General features: G+C 44.2%; 1 protein-coding gene across 4 annotated transcripts in view; it reads right to left on the bottom strand.

Annotated features, from left to right (window-relative positions):
- Positions 1–20,336, bottom strand: part of Iqsec2 (IQ motif and Sec7 domain 2) — a 102,990-nt gene that overhangs the window by 35,359 nt on the left and 47,295 nt on the right. Inside the window, exons 1-3 of one of the 4 annotated variants that reach the window (XM_013035919.1) lie at positions 20,019–20,144; positions 17,950–18,045; positions 288–1,025 (exon numbers count right to left, since the gene is read on the bottom strand). The exons of 2 other annotated variants lie outside the window; for them this stretch is intronic. In XM_013035919.1, the coding sequence (XP_012891373.1) occupies positions 926–1,025; positions 17,950–18,045; positions 20,019–20,044 (222 nt within the window). In that variant the 5' untranslated portion in view covers positions 20,045–20,144 and the 3' untranslated portion in view covers positions 288–925. Of the gene's footprint in view, positions 1–287; positions 1,026–17,949; positions 18,046–20,018; positions 20,145–20,336 lie in introns of those variants that run through there. One more of the 4 variants, XM_013035918.1, reaches the window with a different exon arrangement.

The following is a 20,336-nucleotide window of genomic DNA, read 5'->3' as shown; positions in this document are numbered from 1 at the left end:
CACATTCCAGATGGGGAAACTATGTATCAGAGGTCAAGGGCCATGCCCAAGATTAGCCAACTCAAGCTGGCTCAGGCTAATGAGCTGAAGAAGGCCAGAAGGCATGCCCATATTGGGAGCCATTCACACATTTATTTATTGAGTGTCTCTTGGGTGTTGATAATACCACGAATCAAAACCTACTCTGTCTCCCAGGCCTTATTCCCAAGCCCTAGATAGGAAAGAAGGCAAGGCTCTGGTGGGAATGGGGACAAGGAAGTGGAGTAGGGTGGAACATACATCAGACAGAGTGAAGAGATCAGCTTTTATTGATGGAAATTCCTTTATACACAGCAACACACACTCTGAAAGCCCTTTTCCTCCTGATTGTATTTACAGAACACTATGGGAGCGGCCAGGGGAGGGGGGCCATGGGACCAGGCCTTCAAGCAGTGGAGGAAATGGCAGCATGGCCACAGCAAGGGAACGACGACGGGGAACTAGACAGGCTGGGTCCTGCCCTGTCTGGTCCTCTGAGCCCTAGGCACCCTGCATCTCTGTTTGTGCTCACAGAGGACAGAGGTAGGTCCTTGGGATGTCATTTGGAGACCTCTCCAGGAGTGGCAGGCTTCAGGGTGCCTGGGAAGTGGGAGTGCGGGTGCAGGAGGGTCTGGGTTTCAAGCTCCAAGCTCCAAGCTCTGCTTCTCCCACAGTTTGGGCAGACCTAAGGCCCCAGCTCTTTTTTTAATGCAGGGGCTGGAGCCTATGGGAGACAGCAGCGGGGAGTGGCGATTCCAAGAATGAGGTCAGGGAAGAAGGGGGCACGATCCTTGCCCATTGGGCTCCTGAAGCAGGGGACAGGGTCCCAAGGGGAATCTGCAGGGGCTGGGGTGGGGGCTGGTTAAGGCTTTTGCTTCTGCATAGAAAATGGCCCTTGTCCTCTCAGTTACCGAGAGGAGGGACTACTGCACTCGGAGGCCGGACAGCAGAACTGGTGAGCGTCTTCCTCTTCCTCTTCCTCAGTTTCCTCCTCCTCCTCCTCTTCCCTGGGGCCAGGAAGGGCAGGGTAGAGGCCACAGGCGGCAGGTGACAGAGAGAGGCAGAGGCATTAGTTTGCAGAGCAGGGGAGACACATGAAGGGCCTGAACCAGAAGGTGGGGCTAGGATGGGGTCCAAATAGAGACGCCAGTGTGACAGATTACCCAGGGCAAAAAAAACACATCCAACTCTGTCTCCAAGGAGCCTGTTGCTGGTCCCCTCATGGGACAGCCCTCCCCCATACCCAGCTTGGATTCAGTCTTAAGAGTCACCCCAGAGTACATAAACTCCAGTTCTGACTCTGACAGAGTGCTTAACCTTCATTTTAATATAAATAGTAGCAACCTGCTCTGTATTGTGACAAGTAGCATTTTAGAGATGAGGGAATTGAAGTTCAGAGAGGTTAGATCTAACCTGACCAAGGTCACAAACCTGGGAAAGTGATAGAGACAGGATTTGAACCCAGAGTTCTTAGAGCTTCATTCAGGTCTCAGACTAAATCCTACTAGGTCCTCTGAGTAAACTTGGCATTCAGGGTAAAATCTACCCTGCAGTTAAAGGACAAAGATTTGTATTTCCTGAAGGCTCAAAGGCAGAAAATAGGAGACACAGAAATAAGAGTATGGAAAGCCCACAGCTTTGGAGACCCAGGTTCAAATCCCAGATCTCTAAGTATCTCTAGAGTATGTTCTCTCAAGCATTTCATTGCCCCACTCAGAACCTCCATTTACTCATCTGCAAAATGGGACTGAGATGCCAAGCCCCCAGGACTGTTGCAAGATCCAGAACACACATCAGGTACTTGGGAACCAATAGCAAAAGAAACATGGTGGGGCTATTGTTAACTGCTCCTAAACTGAATCTAATTCCCACAGTGGCTGCCTGCCCACAAGGAAGCAGCCACAGTGGGAGGGAAAAGTCATTTGCTAAACAAGCACCTGTCCCCAGGGTACTGCTAAGCAGTACCAAGGGTCAGACTTCATATGCCAGTAGTACGGCTAGGCCACAGTTTCATGGGGCAGATGGACAAACAGTAGGGCTTAGAGGTGACCAGGTGCCTCTGGAAGTGGAAAAGTGGATCTTCTGGGAACAGCTAAGGAAACAGGAACATTCCATTCCCAGACTCCTCAGCTCAGAAGATGCAGTTTAAGTATGGAATCCAGGAAAAAGTTAGATTGGAAATAGATGGGAAGGATAATGGACAGGCAAAGGGAAGCACTGCTGTTCATTGCACAGGGAGATAAGCACATGTGGGCACAGCGTGTACACACACACACACACACACACACACACACACACTTACACATATGCACCCTTCAGACTCAGAGCTCCCTAATGACACATTGTTCCACACACTCACTGAGTCAACAAAATCACATGAATCAGGGCTCAAGTCCAGGGCATCTGAGTCTCCCATTCCTCATCTCTAAAACAAGAAGAAAATTCCATCCACACCTCTCAAGGTTGTCATGAGGAACAAATGATAGTCCAGTCCCACTACTTATTTCCTTCTAGTCCATATCAAGCTCCTGGTATTACAATCTGTTCCTCATTTCTTCTCCTTACCCTTGTGGACCACATTAGCCTTCCTACACTCTACCTTCAAGCACCAATCTCTTCTGCTCAGACACACACATCTTGGCTCCCCATTGAATGCTGGATAAAGTTCAGGTTCCTCAGGTTGACATACAAGGCCCCTTCATCCTACAGTCCCACCGGGCTCTTCCTTGTCTGATGGGGTCAGACAGGCCTGGGTTTCAATAGAAGCCCCATGAGCTACTAGCAGAGTGGACTAGGGTCCATTTCTTCATCAATCTGGGACTCATTTTCCTTATTTGCCAAATGAGGAAATACTTATGCTGCAGGGTGAGGATTAAATAAACTCAAGCATGCTAAAGCACCTGTCACAGGGGAGGTATGGTAAGTATTATGACCGTCATTATTGGTAGCATCAGTATTACTGTATTCCATTTATTCATGCCCAGCCTTCATCAGATGAGGTGGCTCCTTACTGCATCAGCATGCCCAGCCTGGTCCCTATCTGAATTTCAGGATTCTGTTCAAATGCTGCTTCCTGCAGGAAGTCCCTCCTGATTCTTTATTATTATTATTATTATTATTTTTGGGTCCGGTTGTGGGGCCTGAACTCTGGGCCTGGACGCTGTCCCTCAGCTCTTCAGCTCAAGGCTAGCGCTCTACCACTTGAGCCACAGCGCCACTTCCTGCTTTTTTCTTTTTGCTTATGTGGTGCTGAGGAATGGAACCCAGGGCCTCGGGCATGCAAGGCAAGCGCTCTACCACTGAGCCACCTTCCCAGCCCCCCTCCTGATTCTTAACCACAGTATTGTAGCTTCCTCTAGGTTCCAGTAGCCAGGTGCTTAGGCAGGGCTCTCTGTTGGTTACTTTGAACATTTTGACATATTTCTGTCACCAATCCTCTCAATGGCCTAACATGCTCACCACTGCTTCCACTCTCTATGAGAAAGAAGAGGGGGGCCTGAACTATTAAAGACCAGTCTCTCCACCTGGGCTTCCTGAACCCATTCCTGCTTCTTCCTCCACAGCAACCATCCCCTCTCCTTTCCATTCTCAACCTCTCCCCCTCTGTTGCCTCCTTCCTGTCCTCATTTATAGAAGCTTCAAGTCTCTTCCATCTGGGAATAAAAACCCTCTATCTGCCCCCACATCCCCTCTCTGTCCCTCTCTCTTCTTCACAGCTCAACTTCTTGAGAAATTCGTCTACACTGGCCATCTCCACTTCAGTACCTCCCACGAGCTCTTCAACCCACTGCAATCTGCCTCATGCGCCCACCACTGCATGGAAACTGTTCTTAAGAAGGTCGCCCAGGCCCTCCTGATGATTGAAGCCAATAGACTTTCTTCCGCTCCCCACATATCATAGTCCTTAACCAGGGCCTCCTCTGGAGAGCCCATTCCTTGCTCTTTGAGCCCTCCCCTGGCTGATTGTTCACCTGCTTGTCTGACTCCCCTGCCTCCACTCTCTTCCTCTGCCTATCCCTTCCTTCCCCAGTTCCACTCTGGTCCTTTTCACTTTGCCTTTTTCACTTTTGTTCTACACTCTCTTTTCAGCAATACCATTCCATTTCATAACTTGATGTGTAGCTCTCTCTAAGCAGGGAATTTCTCACCAGGGTCCCAGACTCATCTAGCCTAAGGCTTACAGAATAGTACCATAAGGATGGCCCTTAGGGCCTTTAGAGTCAGAGGGACATTTATTGCAGTCTTTTTTTTTTTTTTTTAGTGTTGGAAATGGGGCTTAAACCCAGTACCTGGATGTTGTCTCTTAGCTTTTTTACTCATAGTTGGTACTATACTTCTAGCTTTTTTGTGTGTTTAACTGGAGACAAGAGTCTCACAGAATTTTCTACCTGGGCTGGCTTGGAACCGTGATCCTCAGATCTCAGCCTCCTGAGTAGCTAGGATTATAGGTGTGAGCCACTGGCACCCAGATGTACCTGTCTTTTTTTCCCTGGTCCTTGGGGTTGAACTCCAGGCCTGGGCACTGTCCCTGAGCTTTATGGCTCAAGGCTTGTGCTCTACCACTTGAGGCACAGGCTCTACTTCTGGCTTTTTTGGTAATTAATTGGTGATAAGGGTCTCACAGACTTTCCTGCCTGGGCTGGCTTCGAATTGTGATTCTTAGATCTCAGCCTCCTGAGATCTGACATCACAGGCATGAACCACCTGTGCCCAGCTCTACCTCAGTCTTAACTACTGCAGATCTAGTATCTATATTTCCCATTTTAACAAAAGGTATCACCTGTGTCCAAAACATAACCCTAAATGATTCCTACTTCCTTAGCAAGTAAGTCACTAAATCCTACTTATTCTGTCCCTTAGAAAACTACAAGTCTGTATATTATTGGTTGTGGGTACTCCAGAGTCTACCCCTGCCCCTTATTTGGTCTCTCCAATCATACTGGCTTCTTAGCTGTTCCTTACACACATTAAGTATACTCTTGTCCTAAAGTTTTGGTACTTTGTGTTCCTTCTAGCTGGAACATCATTTTCCAGGTGGGTGCATAGCTCACTTCCTTACCTTCTTCAAGTCTCCGCTCAAATACTACATGATCAGACAGGTGTTCCAACATTTTTTACCCCCTTTCTAGTTTTCCTCATTCATAAGACATCAGATACATTCTATATATTTAGTTGCTTCACCTACTATAAGATCCATCAAGACAGGCATCTGTTTTGTTCAATACAATATTTCTAGTGCTGAGTACAATGCCCTTCCCTTAATAAATATTTATTGAATGAATGAATTCATTACCAGGCCTAAGCATTCCAACTTACTGTCAGCTCCACTCTTGGTAATCTCCCCCATCTCCCATTATGTCCTTAGTCTCAGATTTTGGTTCTATCTTCTACACAATCACCTGTCAGTCCTTCTCTTTGCTCTATCTCCACTGCCAGTCCATTTTTTGTCTGTCTTGCCTTTCTGTCTGTATCTCTTTATTTCTCTCTACTGCATCAGCCTACTCCCTAATCTTCTTTCCTTCTAAAATGCTAATTTGATCACACCACTTTTCCTACTCAAGAACTGTTCATGGCTACCCAGCTGTCTAACTGAAGGAAAAAATAACAAACCCTGTTGCACTTGCCAGACAACTGCCTCAGGCATGCCTCACCTCTGCATGCCTCTGTTTCCATTCACCCTTTCTCATCTTCAAGCTTTGTGTAGACCCTCATGATATTCTCCATTCTTCATTGATAGCTCTTGAAATCTTTATGGACCTTCGAATGACTACTTCAAATACTACTTTCTTTGGGAAACTTTGCCTGACTCTGAACAGAAAAGTAATCCCACTCCAAAACCTACAGAGAAAAGAATTATCTCCAGGGTTACCCAGGATCTTTCAAACAGTGGGATGGAAGATAGTAATGATGTGTGAGACTCTGGATGCCGAGTGACATTAACAGAGGTTTCTTAATTCTCTGGCCTATTGCCACCCTTAGCCCCTGCCTTCACCTCACCTCTTCTAAATTCACAAGAGTTTATACTACCCAACAGTTCTACTGAAGCTATCTTAGTAACAGTTCTCAATGGATTGATTCTGTCATTTGAAATTAAAATGCCTCGATATAAATTGGGCCTGCTGGAATCATGCAGCGCAGGAGCCCTGCTCAATTCCATCTCCTATGACAATACTCAACATTAGACCTTCCAAGCTGTGTCTGCAAATGCAATCCATTCTTCAGACTGACTGCTAATGTGATGGTTCTGAAACAAATTTTACTGAAACAAATTTTACTGAATTACTCTATTTAAAATGTACTGACATGATACTTTGTCACCAACAACATTGATTCTCAACCTTTTCAGAGGAGACCCAAATTCTTTCATGAATTATTTTTGGTCAGTTGTGAGGTTTGAACTCAGAGCCTGGGCACTGTCTCACAGTTCCACTTCCATTTTTTGAGTGGTTAATTGGAGATAAGAGTCTCACAAGGACTTTTCTGCCTGGGCTGGCTTTGAACTGTGATTCTCAGATCTCAGTCTCTTGAGTGGCTAAGATTACAGCCCTTTATGCACTTAATAAAAGCCATGAACTATCTCCCCCCATCACAATATGTGTATATACATAATATGTATTATATATACATATGCCACTTATAATACATACATATATATATATATATATATATATATAAAATATGCACATAGCTACCCAAAAGCAACACCTTGCTTCCAATTTCTGGAATTTTGTGGGCCTCCGGAAACATGTCTATGATCCATGAACTCCAGGTTAAGAACCTTTTGGTCTACCCAATACCATCTACCTTCTTCCTTTGCATATACTATTTCTTCTGCCTAGAATACTCTTTGACACTTCACCCTTCTATATCTAGTTACAACTTACTGTCCTTAAAGACTCCGCTCTCGGGTTGAGTTAACTTGTGTTACTGCACTAACCCTTGAATGGGTTCAGATCCCTTCCTGTGGGCTCCCACTCATTTACCTCACACCATGTTCTCCTCTGCCATAGATCTTCTCAGTCTCTCCAACTGATTAAGAACTCATAGAGGGCAAGAGACCTGTATAGGCCTTGATCACAGAAGCACTCCATAAGTGTCTGCTGAAATAAATACTGATAATGGCAATTGTTAAGTGCAAATTATATGCCAGGCCACTTTGTGAAGTATGTTGTGAATGGATTCAGCTGAATGATCTCACCTGTCATCTACTCCTCAATAAATCCCATGCATTGATAGTATTTTGTCTTTTTGTGGCGGGGGTGGGGGGTGGGGTTTGTTAACTGGGGTTTGAACTTAAGGCCTTGCACTTTCCAGGCAGGTGTTCTATCACATGCTCCTTTTCCATAGACCATTTTGCTTTAGTGTGTGTGTGTGTGTGTGTGTGTGTGTGTGTGTGTGTGTGTGTGTGTGTCTGAGTCTGTCTGTCTGTCTGTCTGTCCATCCTGAGGACTGAACTCAGGACCTGTGCACTGTTCCTGTTTTTTTTTTTTTTTTGTCCAAGGCTAGCACTCTACTTCGTGAGCCACAGCTCCACTTCTAGCTTTTTGCTGGTTAGATAAGAGTATGGCTTTCCCTGCCCTGGATGGCTTTGAACAGTGATCCTTAGATCACAGCCTCCTGAGTAGCTAGGATTATAGGTATGAACCTCTGGGCCTGGCTACTCTAGGTATTTTTTCTTGTATAGATTTTTAAAAACTGTATTTTAGAGGGGGCAACAATGCTCGATAGGAAATGTATTCATTAGCTTACTCATGTAACTGTAACCCTGCTGTACAGTATCTTTAAAAATATACGTATATATTAAAAACTATATTTTATTATTATTTTTATTTTTTTGCTGGTCATGGGGCTTGAACTCTGGGCCTGGGCGCTGTCCCTCAGCTCTTCAGCTCAAGGCTAGCACTCTACCACTTAAGCCACAACACCACTGCCAGTTTTTTCTGCTTATGTGGTGCTGAGGAATTGAACCCAGGGCCTCAAGCATGCAAGGCAAGCACTCTACCACTGAGCCACCTTCCCAAGCCCTATTTTTTCTTTTTTAGTTCTGGGGATTGAACCTATGATGTTGCACTTGCTAGGCAAGTGCTTTGCCACTGAGCACTAACCCAGACCTACTTTAAGTGTTTTTATTTAGTTTTTTGTTGGTCATGGGGCTGAACTCTGGGCTTGGGCGCTGTCCCTCAGCTCTTCAGCTCAAGGCTAGTACCCTACCACTTGAGCCACAGCACCACTTCCTGCTTTTTTTCTATTTATATGATGCTGAGGAATGGAACCCAGGGCCTCATGCATGTAAGGCAAGCGCTCTACCACTGAGCCACCTTCCCACCCACTTTAAGTGTTTTTAAAAACAGGGTTTCCCATTTATACCTGGACCATGAACTTTCTATTTATGATTCCTACATAGGTGGGACAACAGGTGCAGGGCATCATGCCCAGCTTTTTATTGATTGAGATGAAGTCTCAAAAACATTTTGCCTGAGCTGGTAATCCTCTTTCTCTCAATCTCCTGAGTAGGTAGGATTACAGGTATGAGCTACCAGGCCTGGGTTATGTTGTCCTTAACAGAGCTGAAAGTAAGAACAGATATGTGTGATGTGAATTGTTTAAGGTCACCCAACTAGTGAGTAAGCAAGATAGAATTGAAGCTGTCATGGATATCATAGCAAATGGTGGTTCACCATGCCTTATTGCCCTGGATATGAGATCAAGAGATGGAATCAGCAGAACAGGACCAAGTACTAGGACCAGAACTTATGACCTAGGCTTTATTTTCCCAAATCTCATACTCTAATTATTCATGCCAAGACCAAATACCTGGCTTTCTCCTTAAAATGCAATCCTTTCTACCCCAAGTACTACTCTCAGCCTCCACATCCCAAAGCCTGGCTAGGGCCAGACCTACCCTTTCATTCAGAGTCATCCTCAGACATAGCTTTTAGGTAATCCAGTGCTACACACTGGCTAGGAGGAAGACGAGACATGAGTGGTCTCTAATCTTACAGAGTTGACATTTACCCTGGAGTTTTATATGTATCTTCTCCAATCCCAAAAGTAGCCCTGAGAGGTAAGTAGGCATTAGCCCCATTATACAGATGAGGAAACAGAGGCTCAGAGGATAAATGACTTGCCCAAAGTCACATGGGTATTAAGTGAAAAACCTGGACTTGAATAAAGATACTAACTCAGCAGTTTTTCCCCATGTGCTTAGAAGAGCCAAAGAACCGACAAGACCATTTCTGGTGGGGTTGAGGTTTGAAGGAGATATAGTACTCCTTCAAGACTCATTACAAGTGTCCCCTCTACAGGAAGTTTTAGTCATCTCCTAGCTGGGGGAAAAGGTCCCTTTTCTGGCAACTTTCTCAGCTCTATTCTGTCCCATCCTATTTATTTTTATTTTTGCTAGTTCTGAGGTTTGAACTCTAGACCTGGCACAGTCCCTGAGCTCCTTTTGCTGAAGGCTAGCACTGTACCACTTGAGCCACAGTGCTACTTCTGGCTTTTTCTGTAATTTAATTGGAGATAAGAGTCTCACAGACTTTCTTGCCCAGGCTGACTTCAAACCATGAACTTCAGATCTCAGCCTCCTGAGTAGCTTGTATTATAGGCATGAGCAATGGGCACCCGGCTCATCCCAAATTATTCTATCTGTGGCCTATATCTCCCTTCTAGACTTGAGCTCCCTGATGGTAAGATGAAATCAATTAATTCCAATAACCCACAAAAGTTCAGCATAAAGTAGAAAAGACAAAAAATACTTGCGGAGTAAATGAGGTATTATCTGAGTTACTTAAAGGGAAAGGCCCAATCTGAATAGCTAAGTACTGAGGGGAAAGGTAAAAAAGAGAAGAGAAATGGATTAACCAAAACAAGGGAATGGGACCAAGGAAAAGGACCAGTATTTTTTTTAAATCATGACAATATTTATTTAACATGTCTTCACAGTTGTTAAGGGAGGATTCTTTTCCTTACAAAAATGGGGTCATACTGTCAACCCTATTCTTGTATATGTTTTTTTCTTTTAGTAGTACTGGGTTCTGAATTCGGGGCCTTGTGCTTGCTAAATAGGTGCTTGAGCCACACCTCCAGCCCCCTTTCCCACTGGCTACTTTCAAGGTAGGTTTTTGCCTCATGCCCAGGCCAGCTTGCACTATGATCCTCCTACTTATGCTGACTTATGTTGCTGGGGATGACAGGCATGCACACCATTGAGCCCAGCCATTGGTTGAAATGGGGTCTCATGAACTTTTATGTCTTGGCTGGCCTGATCTCTGCCTCCAAAGTAGCTAGGATTACAGGGTTGAGCCACAATGACAGCTTACAACTTACTTTTTAAATACAACAATAAGTCTTAGAGATCTTATCATAATAGTATATATACATATATCTTTTACTTTTGATCTGTTACTAAATAATCCATAGTATGAGGTACATCATAAATACACATCTCTCCGGATGGACATTTGTTTTAAATTTTTACTTTCACAAGCATGCTGCACTGAGTTGCTGTACATATACCTAGAAGCATTGTTGAAGTATGTATTCCTACAAGTTGAACTGCAGGGCCAAAGGAATGCACATTTGATTTAAAATACACATAAGAGGTATGTCTATTGCTTTAACTGTGTATAGACTGGCTAAAAATAAAGATTATTCCTACTCATAGAATCCTGTCTTTAGTTTGAGAAACTTATATCATGCAACTTTTGAGTTACATTTTTAGTGACATTTTGCAAGTGTATGTGATACAAAAGATGTCTAACAAGGCTTATATTTACAATTTATTTGTGATTATTATAATTTTGTATGGAGTATGTTTTAGTAGAACATAATGGCCTAGGATTTCTGACTTTTTTTGTGTGGTACTGGAGTTAAAACTTAGTACCTCATACTCAGTGCTCAACCTACTTGCTCATAGCAGGTGTCTACTGCTTGAGCCATGTCTCCAGCTTTATATGTACAATTGGATTAGGGTGATCTAGAAAAAGCTTGTGGCTAGTCAAGTTGGGCTTTCTGTAGTAGTAAAGCTTTACAGAAATCTAGTTCCAAGGTATGGTTCTCACCTTAGAAGAATATGCACATTTAACATTCTGTGTGTGTGTGTGTGTGTGTGTGTGTGTGTGTGTGTGTGTCTGTGTGTGTGTGTGTCTGTGTGTCCTAGTACTTGAGCTCAGGGCCTGGATACTGGACACTGTTCATGAGCTTTTCTGCTCAAGGCTATCGTTCTGTCACTTGGGTCACAGCTCCACTTCTAGCTTTTTGGTGGTTAATGGTAAGAGTTTCAAGGGCTATCCTGCAAAAACTCAGAGTCTACCAGGAAAATAAAAAGGGTTGATGACTAGCTGAAGCAGTAGAACACAAGCACAAAGCCTTGGGTGCAAAACCTTAGTATTATCAAAAAATAAAAATAAAAATATTCTCATTGTAACTGACAAAATAAAAAATTGTACCAAGCCAGGTTCCAGTGGCTCATGCTGTAAATCTTAGTTACTCAGGAGGCTGAGATCTGAAGATCATGGTTTAAAGCCAGTGCAGGGAGACCAACCCAAGAGCCTCTTGTCTCCAGTTAACCTCCAAAAAGCTGGAAGTGGAGCTGTGATTCAAATGGTAGAGCAGTAGCCTTGAGCAAAAACGCTCAGAGACAGCATCCAGGCCTTGAATTCAAGCCCCAGGACCAGCAGACACCCACATACCAAAAAGATTGTACTAATTTGTATTCCAGAGATTATTTCTTTAAAACTTACTGATCTTTTTAATTTTAGTACCTAAAATGGGACTTTATTATTCTTGTAGTTACATTTCCTTAAGTAGTAGTAAGCTTGTGCATCCATTCTCATTTAATTCTCTTATTTCTTCCTTAAGTTACCAAGTTATTGATCCATTTAAATGGATTGTTTGCCTTTTCCTTATTGATTCCCAGAAGACAAGACAGATTTAAGACAGAGATAGCAACTTTAACCCTGATTTTTGTATAGCAAAGATACTTTCCCCTGGTTTGTTATTTATGTTTTAACTATGTGCCAGGTTATTGATATTACAAAGTTAGTGTCTTTCTCCCCACAGAAGTTTTAATTTTTAATGTAAAAAATTATTATTCTATTTTTATGGCCTTTGGGTTGTTTTGTTATCTTAAGATGGGAGTTTCACTGTGTTGTTCAGACTAGACTGAAGTTTCTGGGCTAAAAAAGTCCTCATGCCTAGCCAAGAGCCGGTGGCTCACGCCTGTAATCCTAGCTACTGAGGAGGCTGAGATCTGAGGATCATGGTTCAAAGCCAGCCCAGGCAGAAAAGCCTGTGAGACTCTTATCTTCAATTAACCACTAGGAAACCGGAAGTGGTGCTGTGGCTCAAGCAGTAGAGCGCTCGCCTTGAGCTAAAGAGCTGAGGATTAGAGCCCAGGCCCAGAGTTCAAGCCCCATGACCGACAAAAAAAAAGTCCTCATGCCTTATCTACCTGAGCAGCTGAGACTACAGGCATGTAGCACTGTGTCTGGCTTAGGTTCTAGGTTTTGAAGTCTTGCTTGGAAAAGCCTTTTCCATTCTAATACAAAAATATTCCAGTTGGGTGCTGGTAGCTCTAGCTACTCAGTAGTCTGCAATTTGAAGGATCATGGTCCAAATCCATTCAGGAAGAAAAGTCTATGAGACTCCATCTCCAAAATAACCAGCTAAAAGCTTGGCTGGAGATGTGGCTCAATGGTACAGTGCCAGCCAAGCAAGCCCAGAAAGCACAAGGTAAGGTACTGATTTTAAACCCCAATACTGGCCAATATATAGTTCAGATTCTCTTTTGGTACTTTTACAGTTGCAATTTTTAATTTGTTTTTGCATAAGGTAGGGATTCAGCTTAATTTTTCCCAAATGGGTAGCCAATAGTTGCATCCCAACTGCTGGTGCCCCACTGATTTGAAATGTTCTATCATAAACTAATGCCATTTCAACATTATGAATGTTTCTAAACTTGTCTATTTTGTTTCATTATGTGTTCCTCTATCTCTATGAAGACATGACATTTCTAAATATTGTGGCTTTTTGGTAAGTGTGTATATCTAAAAGGTCAGACTCATTACTTTTCTTTTTCAAATACGTTTTGGTAATTAATAGGCATTTACTTTTCCAAATGAACCTTAAAAGGCAACTGCTCAATTCCCAAATAAAGTACTGCTAAAAATTTCATGACAAATGGGGGAAAATATCAGTGTGTGTGTGTGTGCATGTGTGTGTGCGTGTGCGCACATGCTAGTCCTGGGACTTGAAATCAAAGTCTGGGTGCTGTCCCTTAACTTTTTTGCTCAAAAATAGCCCTTGAGCCACAGCTCCACTTCTGGCTTTTTGGTGGTTAATTGGAGATAAGTGTCTCACAAACTTTCCTGCCAAGGCTGGCTTTAAACCGTGATCCTCAGATCTCAGCCTCCTGAGTAACTAGGATTTCAGGCATGAGCCACCAGTGCCTGGCTGAATGTCACTTTTTTAAAACTATTGAGCTTCCCCAACTAGGAATAGAATATAATTGTTGATGTACTCAAATCTTCTTACAGGCTTTAATGAATTGTTACAGTCCTATAAATAAATATTTGGCATTTCTTATAAATTCCTTGGGATTTATAGTCCTTCCTTTCTCTTTTTCTCTCCCCCTCTCCCTCTTTCTTTCTTTTTCTTTCTCTTTTTCTTTTCTTTCTTTCTCTTTCCTTTTTTCTTTCTTCCTTTCTCTCTTTTCATTTCTTTCTTTCTTTTTTTTTTTTTGTCGGTTGTGGGGCTTGAACTCTGGGCCTGGGCGCTGTCCCTCAGCTCTTCAGCTCAAGGCGAGCGCTCTACCACTTGAGCTACAGCATCACTTCCAGTTTTCTACTGGTTTATTGGAGATAGCAGTCTTACGGTCTCTCCTGCCTGGGCTGGCTTTGAACCTCGATCCTCAGATCTTAGCCTCCTGAGTAGCTAGGATCACAGGCATGAGCCACCGGTGCCTGGCCATCCTTTCTCTCTTTTCTTTCAAGGCACTGTCCCTTAGCTTTTTCACTCAAGGCTTGTGCCTTACCATTTGAACCACTCCTCCACTTTAGAGGTTTTGGTGGGTGGTCATTGGAGATAAGAATCTCACAGACTTTCTTGCCTGGGCTGTATTTGAACCTCAATCCTCAGATCTCATCCTCCTGAGTAGGTAGGATTATAAACACAAGCCATTAGAACCTTGTTCTCTCACTTACTTACTCCATTCCTCCCTCTTTTCCTCCCTTCCCACTAACCTTATCTCTGTCTTAAGGGTGGCTGGGATCACAGGCTGGGTTATCACTTCCAGTCTAGAATTTTTTCTTAGAATGGGCTATTAATCTATTATTATAACATTAATCTTTTATAATCTATATAATTTCACTCTATCACTATTACATTGATCTATAATTAGTTACTATTGGTATTCAGGGAAGCTAACGGTTTGGGTATATATTTATTTACCTTGCACCTACCCATTGGGTTTTCTTATTAGTTGTAATAATGTTTATCTAAGTAGAGAATAATATCATCTTCAAATAATGCTAATTCTGGCCCTTTTAAATATTTATGCCAGTACATAAAGTCCCACTGGTTAAAATCTCCAGAAAATAGCTGGTGAAATAACAATGATAATGATAGTTCTTATTTAATTCTTGATATGTACTTGATAATTACCTTTGCTTCTGATTAAAAAAAATAACCTCTTTACCATGTTAAGGTAGTTTCAGTGATTCCTAGTTTACTGTATTAGTTATCTGCTACTGTCCAATAAATTACTCCATTATAGTGAGGGAACAGGCTTGCAATTTATTGGATCACTTTTTCAGTGTTTATCGAGCTGATTACATGATCTTTTCTCTGTAATCTCTTAATGTAATAAATGATAATAACAGGTCATTCTAACCTAGAAATGACTCACTTTCAGTGTAATTTTTCCTTATAAACTTAACTAAAAAATAAATAAATTACAAAACGGACTCTGTGTGTGTGCATATGCGGGCGTGTGCTACTCCTGGGGCTTGAACTCAGGGCCTGTGTGCTATCCTTGAGCTGTTTTGTTTTGTTTCTGCTCAAGGCTAGCATTTTACCACTTGAGTCACAGCTCCAATTCTGGCTTGGGGGGGGGCTTAATTGAAGATAAGAGTCTCATGGACTTTCCTGCCTGGGCTGGCTTTCAGCTGCAATTCTCAGATTTCAGCCTCCTGAGTAGCTAGGATTACAAACACGGGTCATTGGTGCTGGGCTGGTATATTCTTGTAATACTTTGAGGGAGTCCATTTCATAATGGTATTTAAAATATTTGATACAGACTGAAGTGTGGCTCAAGTAGTAGAGCACTTGAGTTCAATTCCTTACTGGGGAAAACCCCAACTTTCTGTACTAAGCATGGTGGCATGCACCTATAACTGTACATCCTCAGGGAGCTAAAGCAGAGAGATTATAAGTTCTAAACTAGCCTGGGCAAGTTAGCAAAATTTTGTTTTAATATAAAGTAAAAAGGGGTGAGGAAGTAGCTAAGTAGCTAAGCCTGGTGTGCATGAGGTACTTAATTCAATTTCTAATACAAATAAATGAATAAATATTAGTTGCTTTATTCATATGTGAGATGTAGCTATAGTTAGTTTTTTAGTGTTTTTCTGGAGTTGTCCCTGTATGTGTGCGTGCATGCACGCGCGCGCACACACACGCACACACACACACACACACACACACACACAGGGTGATTGCTGTCTCTTAGCTTTTTCCCTCAAGGCTGATGATCTACCATTTGAGTCACACCTCCACTTCTGCCTTTTTTTGTAGTTAATTGGAGCTGAGTCTCATAGACTTTCCTGATAGGGCTGGCTTTTAACCATGATCCTCAGATGTCCTCCTATGTAGCTATGATTTCAGGCATGAGCTATTGTTGCCTGGCTAAGTAGTTGTACAGAGGGTTTTCAATCCACATGTTAATTTATTATTACAATGCATTTTGATCAATGTCATCCCTTTGTTTTTGTTTTTTGTTTGTTTTAGAGGTGCTGAGGATCAAGCCCGGGGCCTTGTATATACTAGGACAGTACTTGTATCACTGACTTACATCTCTGATTTATTGTTTTACAGGCTAGCCTAGTACTCCAAGAGTCAAGTGAACTCCCCATTTCAGCCTCCCAAATAGCTGGTACTATAGGTATGTACCACTGTATCGCTAGTCACTGGTCTTATATAATGAACTGGAAATACATTCACGTTTTCCTATGATCTGATCTTTCCAGTTTGATAGAACTTTTCAGAATATCAACTGGACCTGGCATTATTTCTGAGAACATTTTTTAAATCACCTTTTCCATTTTTTCCCTAAATTTTTCCATGATTCAAGTTTTCTGCCCCATCTCTAGGTCATTTTTTTTCTTTTACCTTTTACTTGTTGCCGGTCCTGGGGCTTGATCTCTGGGCCTGGATGCTGCCCCTGAGATGTTTTTGCTCAAGGCTAGTACTCTACCATTTGAGCCACTTTGGGCTTTTTCTCAGTAGTTTACTGTAGATAAAGGTCTCATTGGGGCTGGGAAGGTAGCTCAGTGGTAGAGCATTTGCCTTGCATGCATGAGGCCCTGGGTTCAATTCCTCAACACCATATAAGCAGAAAAAAAAGCTGGAAGTGGCGCTGTGGCTCAAGTGGTAGAGCGCTAGCCTTGAGCTGGAGAGCTGAGGGACAGCGCCCAGGCCCAGAGTTCAGGCCCACGACCAGATCCTCCCCCCCCAAAAAAAAAGAGTCTCATGGACTTTCCTGCTGGGGCTAGCTTCAAACAGCAATCTTCAAATCTCAGCCTCCTGAGTGGCTAGTATTATTGGCATGAGCCACTTGCTCTAGGTCATTTTAGTAATGTATATTTTCCGAGAAAATTGTCAAGTTTATCTAGCTTTTCACTTCTATTGGTATAAAAGTATCCAAAGCATTTTCTTATCTCTTTTTTAATCTCCTCAGAATCGATTGTCTACTTAACATTTTTTCACCTTTCTGTCATACCTTCCAGATGATGGTCTGCATAGTTTGCTGGTCTTTTCAAAATCTACACATTTATCAAAACTTTCTATTTCACTAATTTCTAGGTGTATCTATAGTAATTGGTTTATTGTGTTTTCTTTTTGTTTCTTTTCTAGTTTCTTTTTTGTTTTGTTTTGTTTTTTTGTCGGTCATGGGGCCTGAACTCTGGGCCTGGGCGCTGTCCCTCAGCTCTTCAGCTCAAGGCTAGCGCTCTACCACTTGAGCCACAGCTCCACTTCCTCTTTTCTAGTTTCTTAAGTGGACTAAGCAATTTGTTTAATGTAACTAGTCTTGTTGTCTGATAAAAAGCACGGATGACAGAACATTTTCCTCTAGAACTCTCATAGTAATACTCTCAAGTGAGGACAGCCATTCTACACAGTCCATGAATTTCATTGTTATTTCAATTTAACAGGAGTATTTGTAAACTTACAAAGCGGGGGGTGGAAAGGGAAAGGTCTAGCCCTTTTGATATTGTTGTTAGTATTTCCTTTGTTGAAACTAATTAGAAAACATAAAACATGTTTTCTAATTAACTTGGAAATAATGTTCTCAGAAGGTGTGGGCAGATTCTTCCCTCAGCTTAAACACCCTTTCCCAGTCTATATACAACTGGCAAACTCCTATTCATCCCTCAGAACAGCTCAAATGTCACATAGTCTTGGACCAACCACTCCAGATTTGGGGGGGGGTAAATCTCTAACAGAGGAGTTCTTCAAGGAATGATAAACTACAAATAGGTTTTGAATGTCTTCTTTGCTCTCCTGACCTAATCTCACAGGCACTCCACTCAGACATTCAGCCAGCCACTCCACAGTCACAGCAGGGGCTAAGGGACATGGGGGAGGGGTCTGGCAAAGATATTTGCATATTTTTCTGGTAGGGGGAGGGACTGGGGGAAGGATGGGTCTAGCTCTTACCTGCTCTCTGCCAGCCTGCCTGAGGGGGTAAGCTTCATGGAGTCAAGGACCTGAGTAGGACAGCAATACTGGTGTAGAGTATGAGACGCTGTGGACCTGAGAGACAGCAAGAGACAGAGAGAGAAAGAGACAGAGAGAGACAGGGAGGGAGGGGAAAGATTGGGTGGGCCATAGGGACCAGGAGGTAAGAGTAGGGAAGGGGAAAGAGGGAAGGCTGAAAGGAATAGAAGATAGGGGATGGAAGAGGAGAGGGAGGAGACAAATCGAAGAGGAAGGTAAGATAGGAAAGGAAGGAGGGAGAGAAAGGAAGAGAAGGAGGAAGGGAAGAAGGAAGGAGTTAGGAAAGGATGGAGAGGGAGGAGAAGGAAGGAAAAAGGCAGGGAGGGAAGGAGGGAGGAAGGAAGGAAGGAAGGAAGGAAGGAAGGAAGGAAGGAAGGAAGGAAGGAAGGAAGAAAAAAAGAAAAAACCACAAAGTCAAGAAAGAGAGGACGGCACTCGAACCACATACAGAACACAATGACAACAGGGGGCAGTAGAGACAAGAGCCAGTCTGGGCCTCCTGTGTTCCAGGTGACTCCATGGGGCCCTGGGCCACTGAGAGACGCTGGGACACCACAGCAGGGAAGGGGGGAGGGAGCCCTCCTCACACCAGACGCCACAGGGATAGGGAGGAGGGGAAGAGGAAAGGGGAGGAAAGAGAAGGGAAAGATTTAGGGGAAGGGGGGGAGACTCTGCTTCCAAAAGACCCCTCACAGGAAGGAAGGGAGCATGGAGGGAAGAGGCTCTGGCCCCAAAGAAGAGGAACCCGGTGGGCGGAAGGCAGGTGACACTGAAGGAGCAGAGGGAGAGAGACAGAGAAAGGGAAAGGGACAGAGAGTGCGAGAGACAGAGGAAGAGGAAGACAGAGTAAGGGTAAGACAAAAGACACAGAGAGGACAGGGAGAGGCAGAGAGTGCCAGAGCAAAGGAGGGGCAAGGGTAGAGGAGGCTGACAAGGTCTCAGTGGTCTAGGTGACAGGATAGGACTCAGGGCTGAGTGGGTGGGTGGGTGGGTGGTACCCAGGCAAGGCAGAGGATAGGGTGGTTCCAAGCAGGAGTCTTTTGCTTCCAAGGCCAGTGTTGCCCCCTCCCCAGCCCCACCCCAAGACAGGGTCCCACACTCCACCCCCCTGCACCCCCACACTCCACCCACCCTTAGTGCAGGGTCCAAAGGCCCCCCTCATCTCCTTTCCCACCTCCTGCTTTCTCCCATGATTAAAGTCCAGAGAATGGCAAGAGGGAGGAGGAGGGACAGACAAGGAAAAAATCTTAAGGGCCTGGTCCTGCCCTACAGCACAGTGCAGCTGCCAGGGACTGACTTCAAGTTGGCCAGCCCATCTTCCACAAGCTCCTGAAGAGGCAGGCTGTGGTCTGGCCCATCCAAGAGCCCGAGTAGAAGTTAGGAAGTAGTCTACAGGTCAGGTCACAGTTCTCGACTCACTTGCTGCAAATTTGAAGATGCTCAAATCTTAGACTTTTACAGAGAATCTCTAAATCTGAGACTTCTTGTCCCAGGCACTGGCATATCATCATCATCATCATCACCACCACCACCACCACCATCACCACCACTACCACCACCATCATCATCAACATGAGTGACTGTTTCAAGTACCACTCTATGCCAGTCACCAGCCCACGTTCCTGACTTGAAATCTCATCAAATCTGAGCCCCAAAGAACCTTAGGGCTGATGGAATGTTGGCATCCCGAGAATCTCAGCAGCTGGAGCCCCACAGTACCTGCTGTGCCTGCCAGACTAGCATGCCAGGGCAGTTGCCAGGTTCAACCCCACAGGTCACAGACTGTGCTGCTTGGGACTCAAATGTGCTTACAGACCTGGGCTCCCAGATGTCCACAGGCTCACCCATGGAGCCAGCTCCCTCTCCTCCTAAGCTGAAGGCCTCCAAGAGTATAAAAAGGGAGACAGGAACCAGGAAGCCAGGAGGGTGCTGAATCAGCAAGCCTGGGCACTTGGGCCAGGCCTGGGCAGGAAGGGAGGGGATCAGGTGGCCAGGGCCCAGGTTCCTACCTGCTGCTCCTCCCAGGGGGTTCCATGGGTCTGGACCTGTCCCAGGGTCAGGCCCCCCCCAGGCCCGCTGGTGTCTCCACCGCTGGTGTCACCATCCCCCTCCTCCCCAGTCCTTCCCTAGAAGGAGGAACCAAGGAGGCGGGGCCAGGCATGCTGGGCTGCAGGCCAGGCCACAAAGGCAAACTTTGTTCCTTCCCCATTCCCCCAGGAGGGCCTGGAACTTCTCTTAAGAGGAAGGGAAGCTCACAGTCACTCCTCAGAACTAAACCTAAGTGCAACACTAAGGGAATCTTCCTAAGCAACTTGTCCCACCCTGAC

Source organism: Dipodomys ordii, unplaced genomic scaffold (genome assembly GCF_000151885.1).
Source record: "Dipodomys ordii isolate 6190 unplaced genomic scaffold, Dord_2.0 Scaffold231, whole genome shotgun sequence".
Classification (NCBI taxonomy): Eukaryota; Metazoa; Chordata; class Mammalia; order Rodentia; family Heteromyidae; genus Dipodomys; species Dipodomys ordii.
This window is presented reverse-complemented; position numbering and strand designations above follow the sequence as displayed.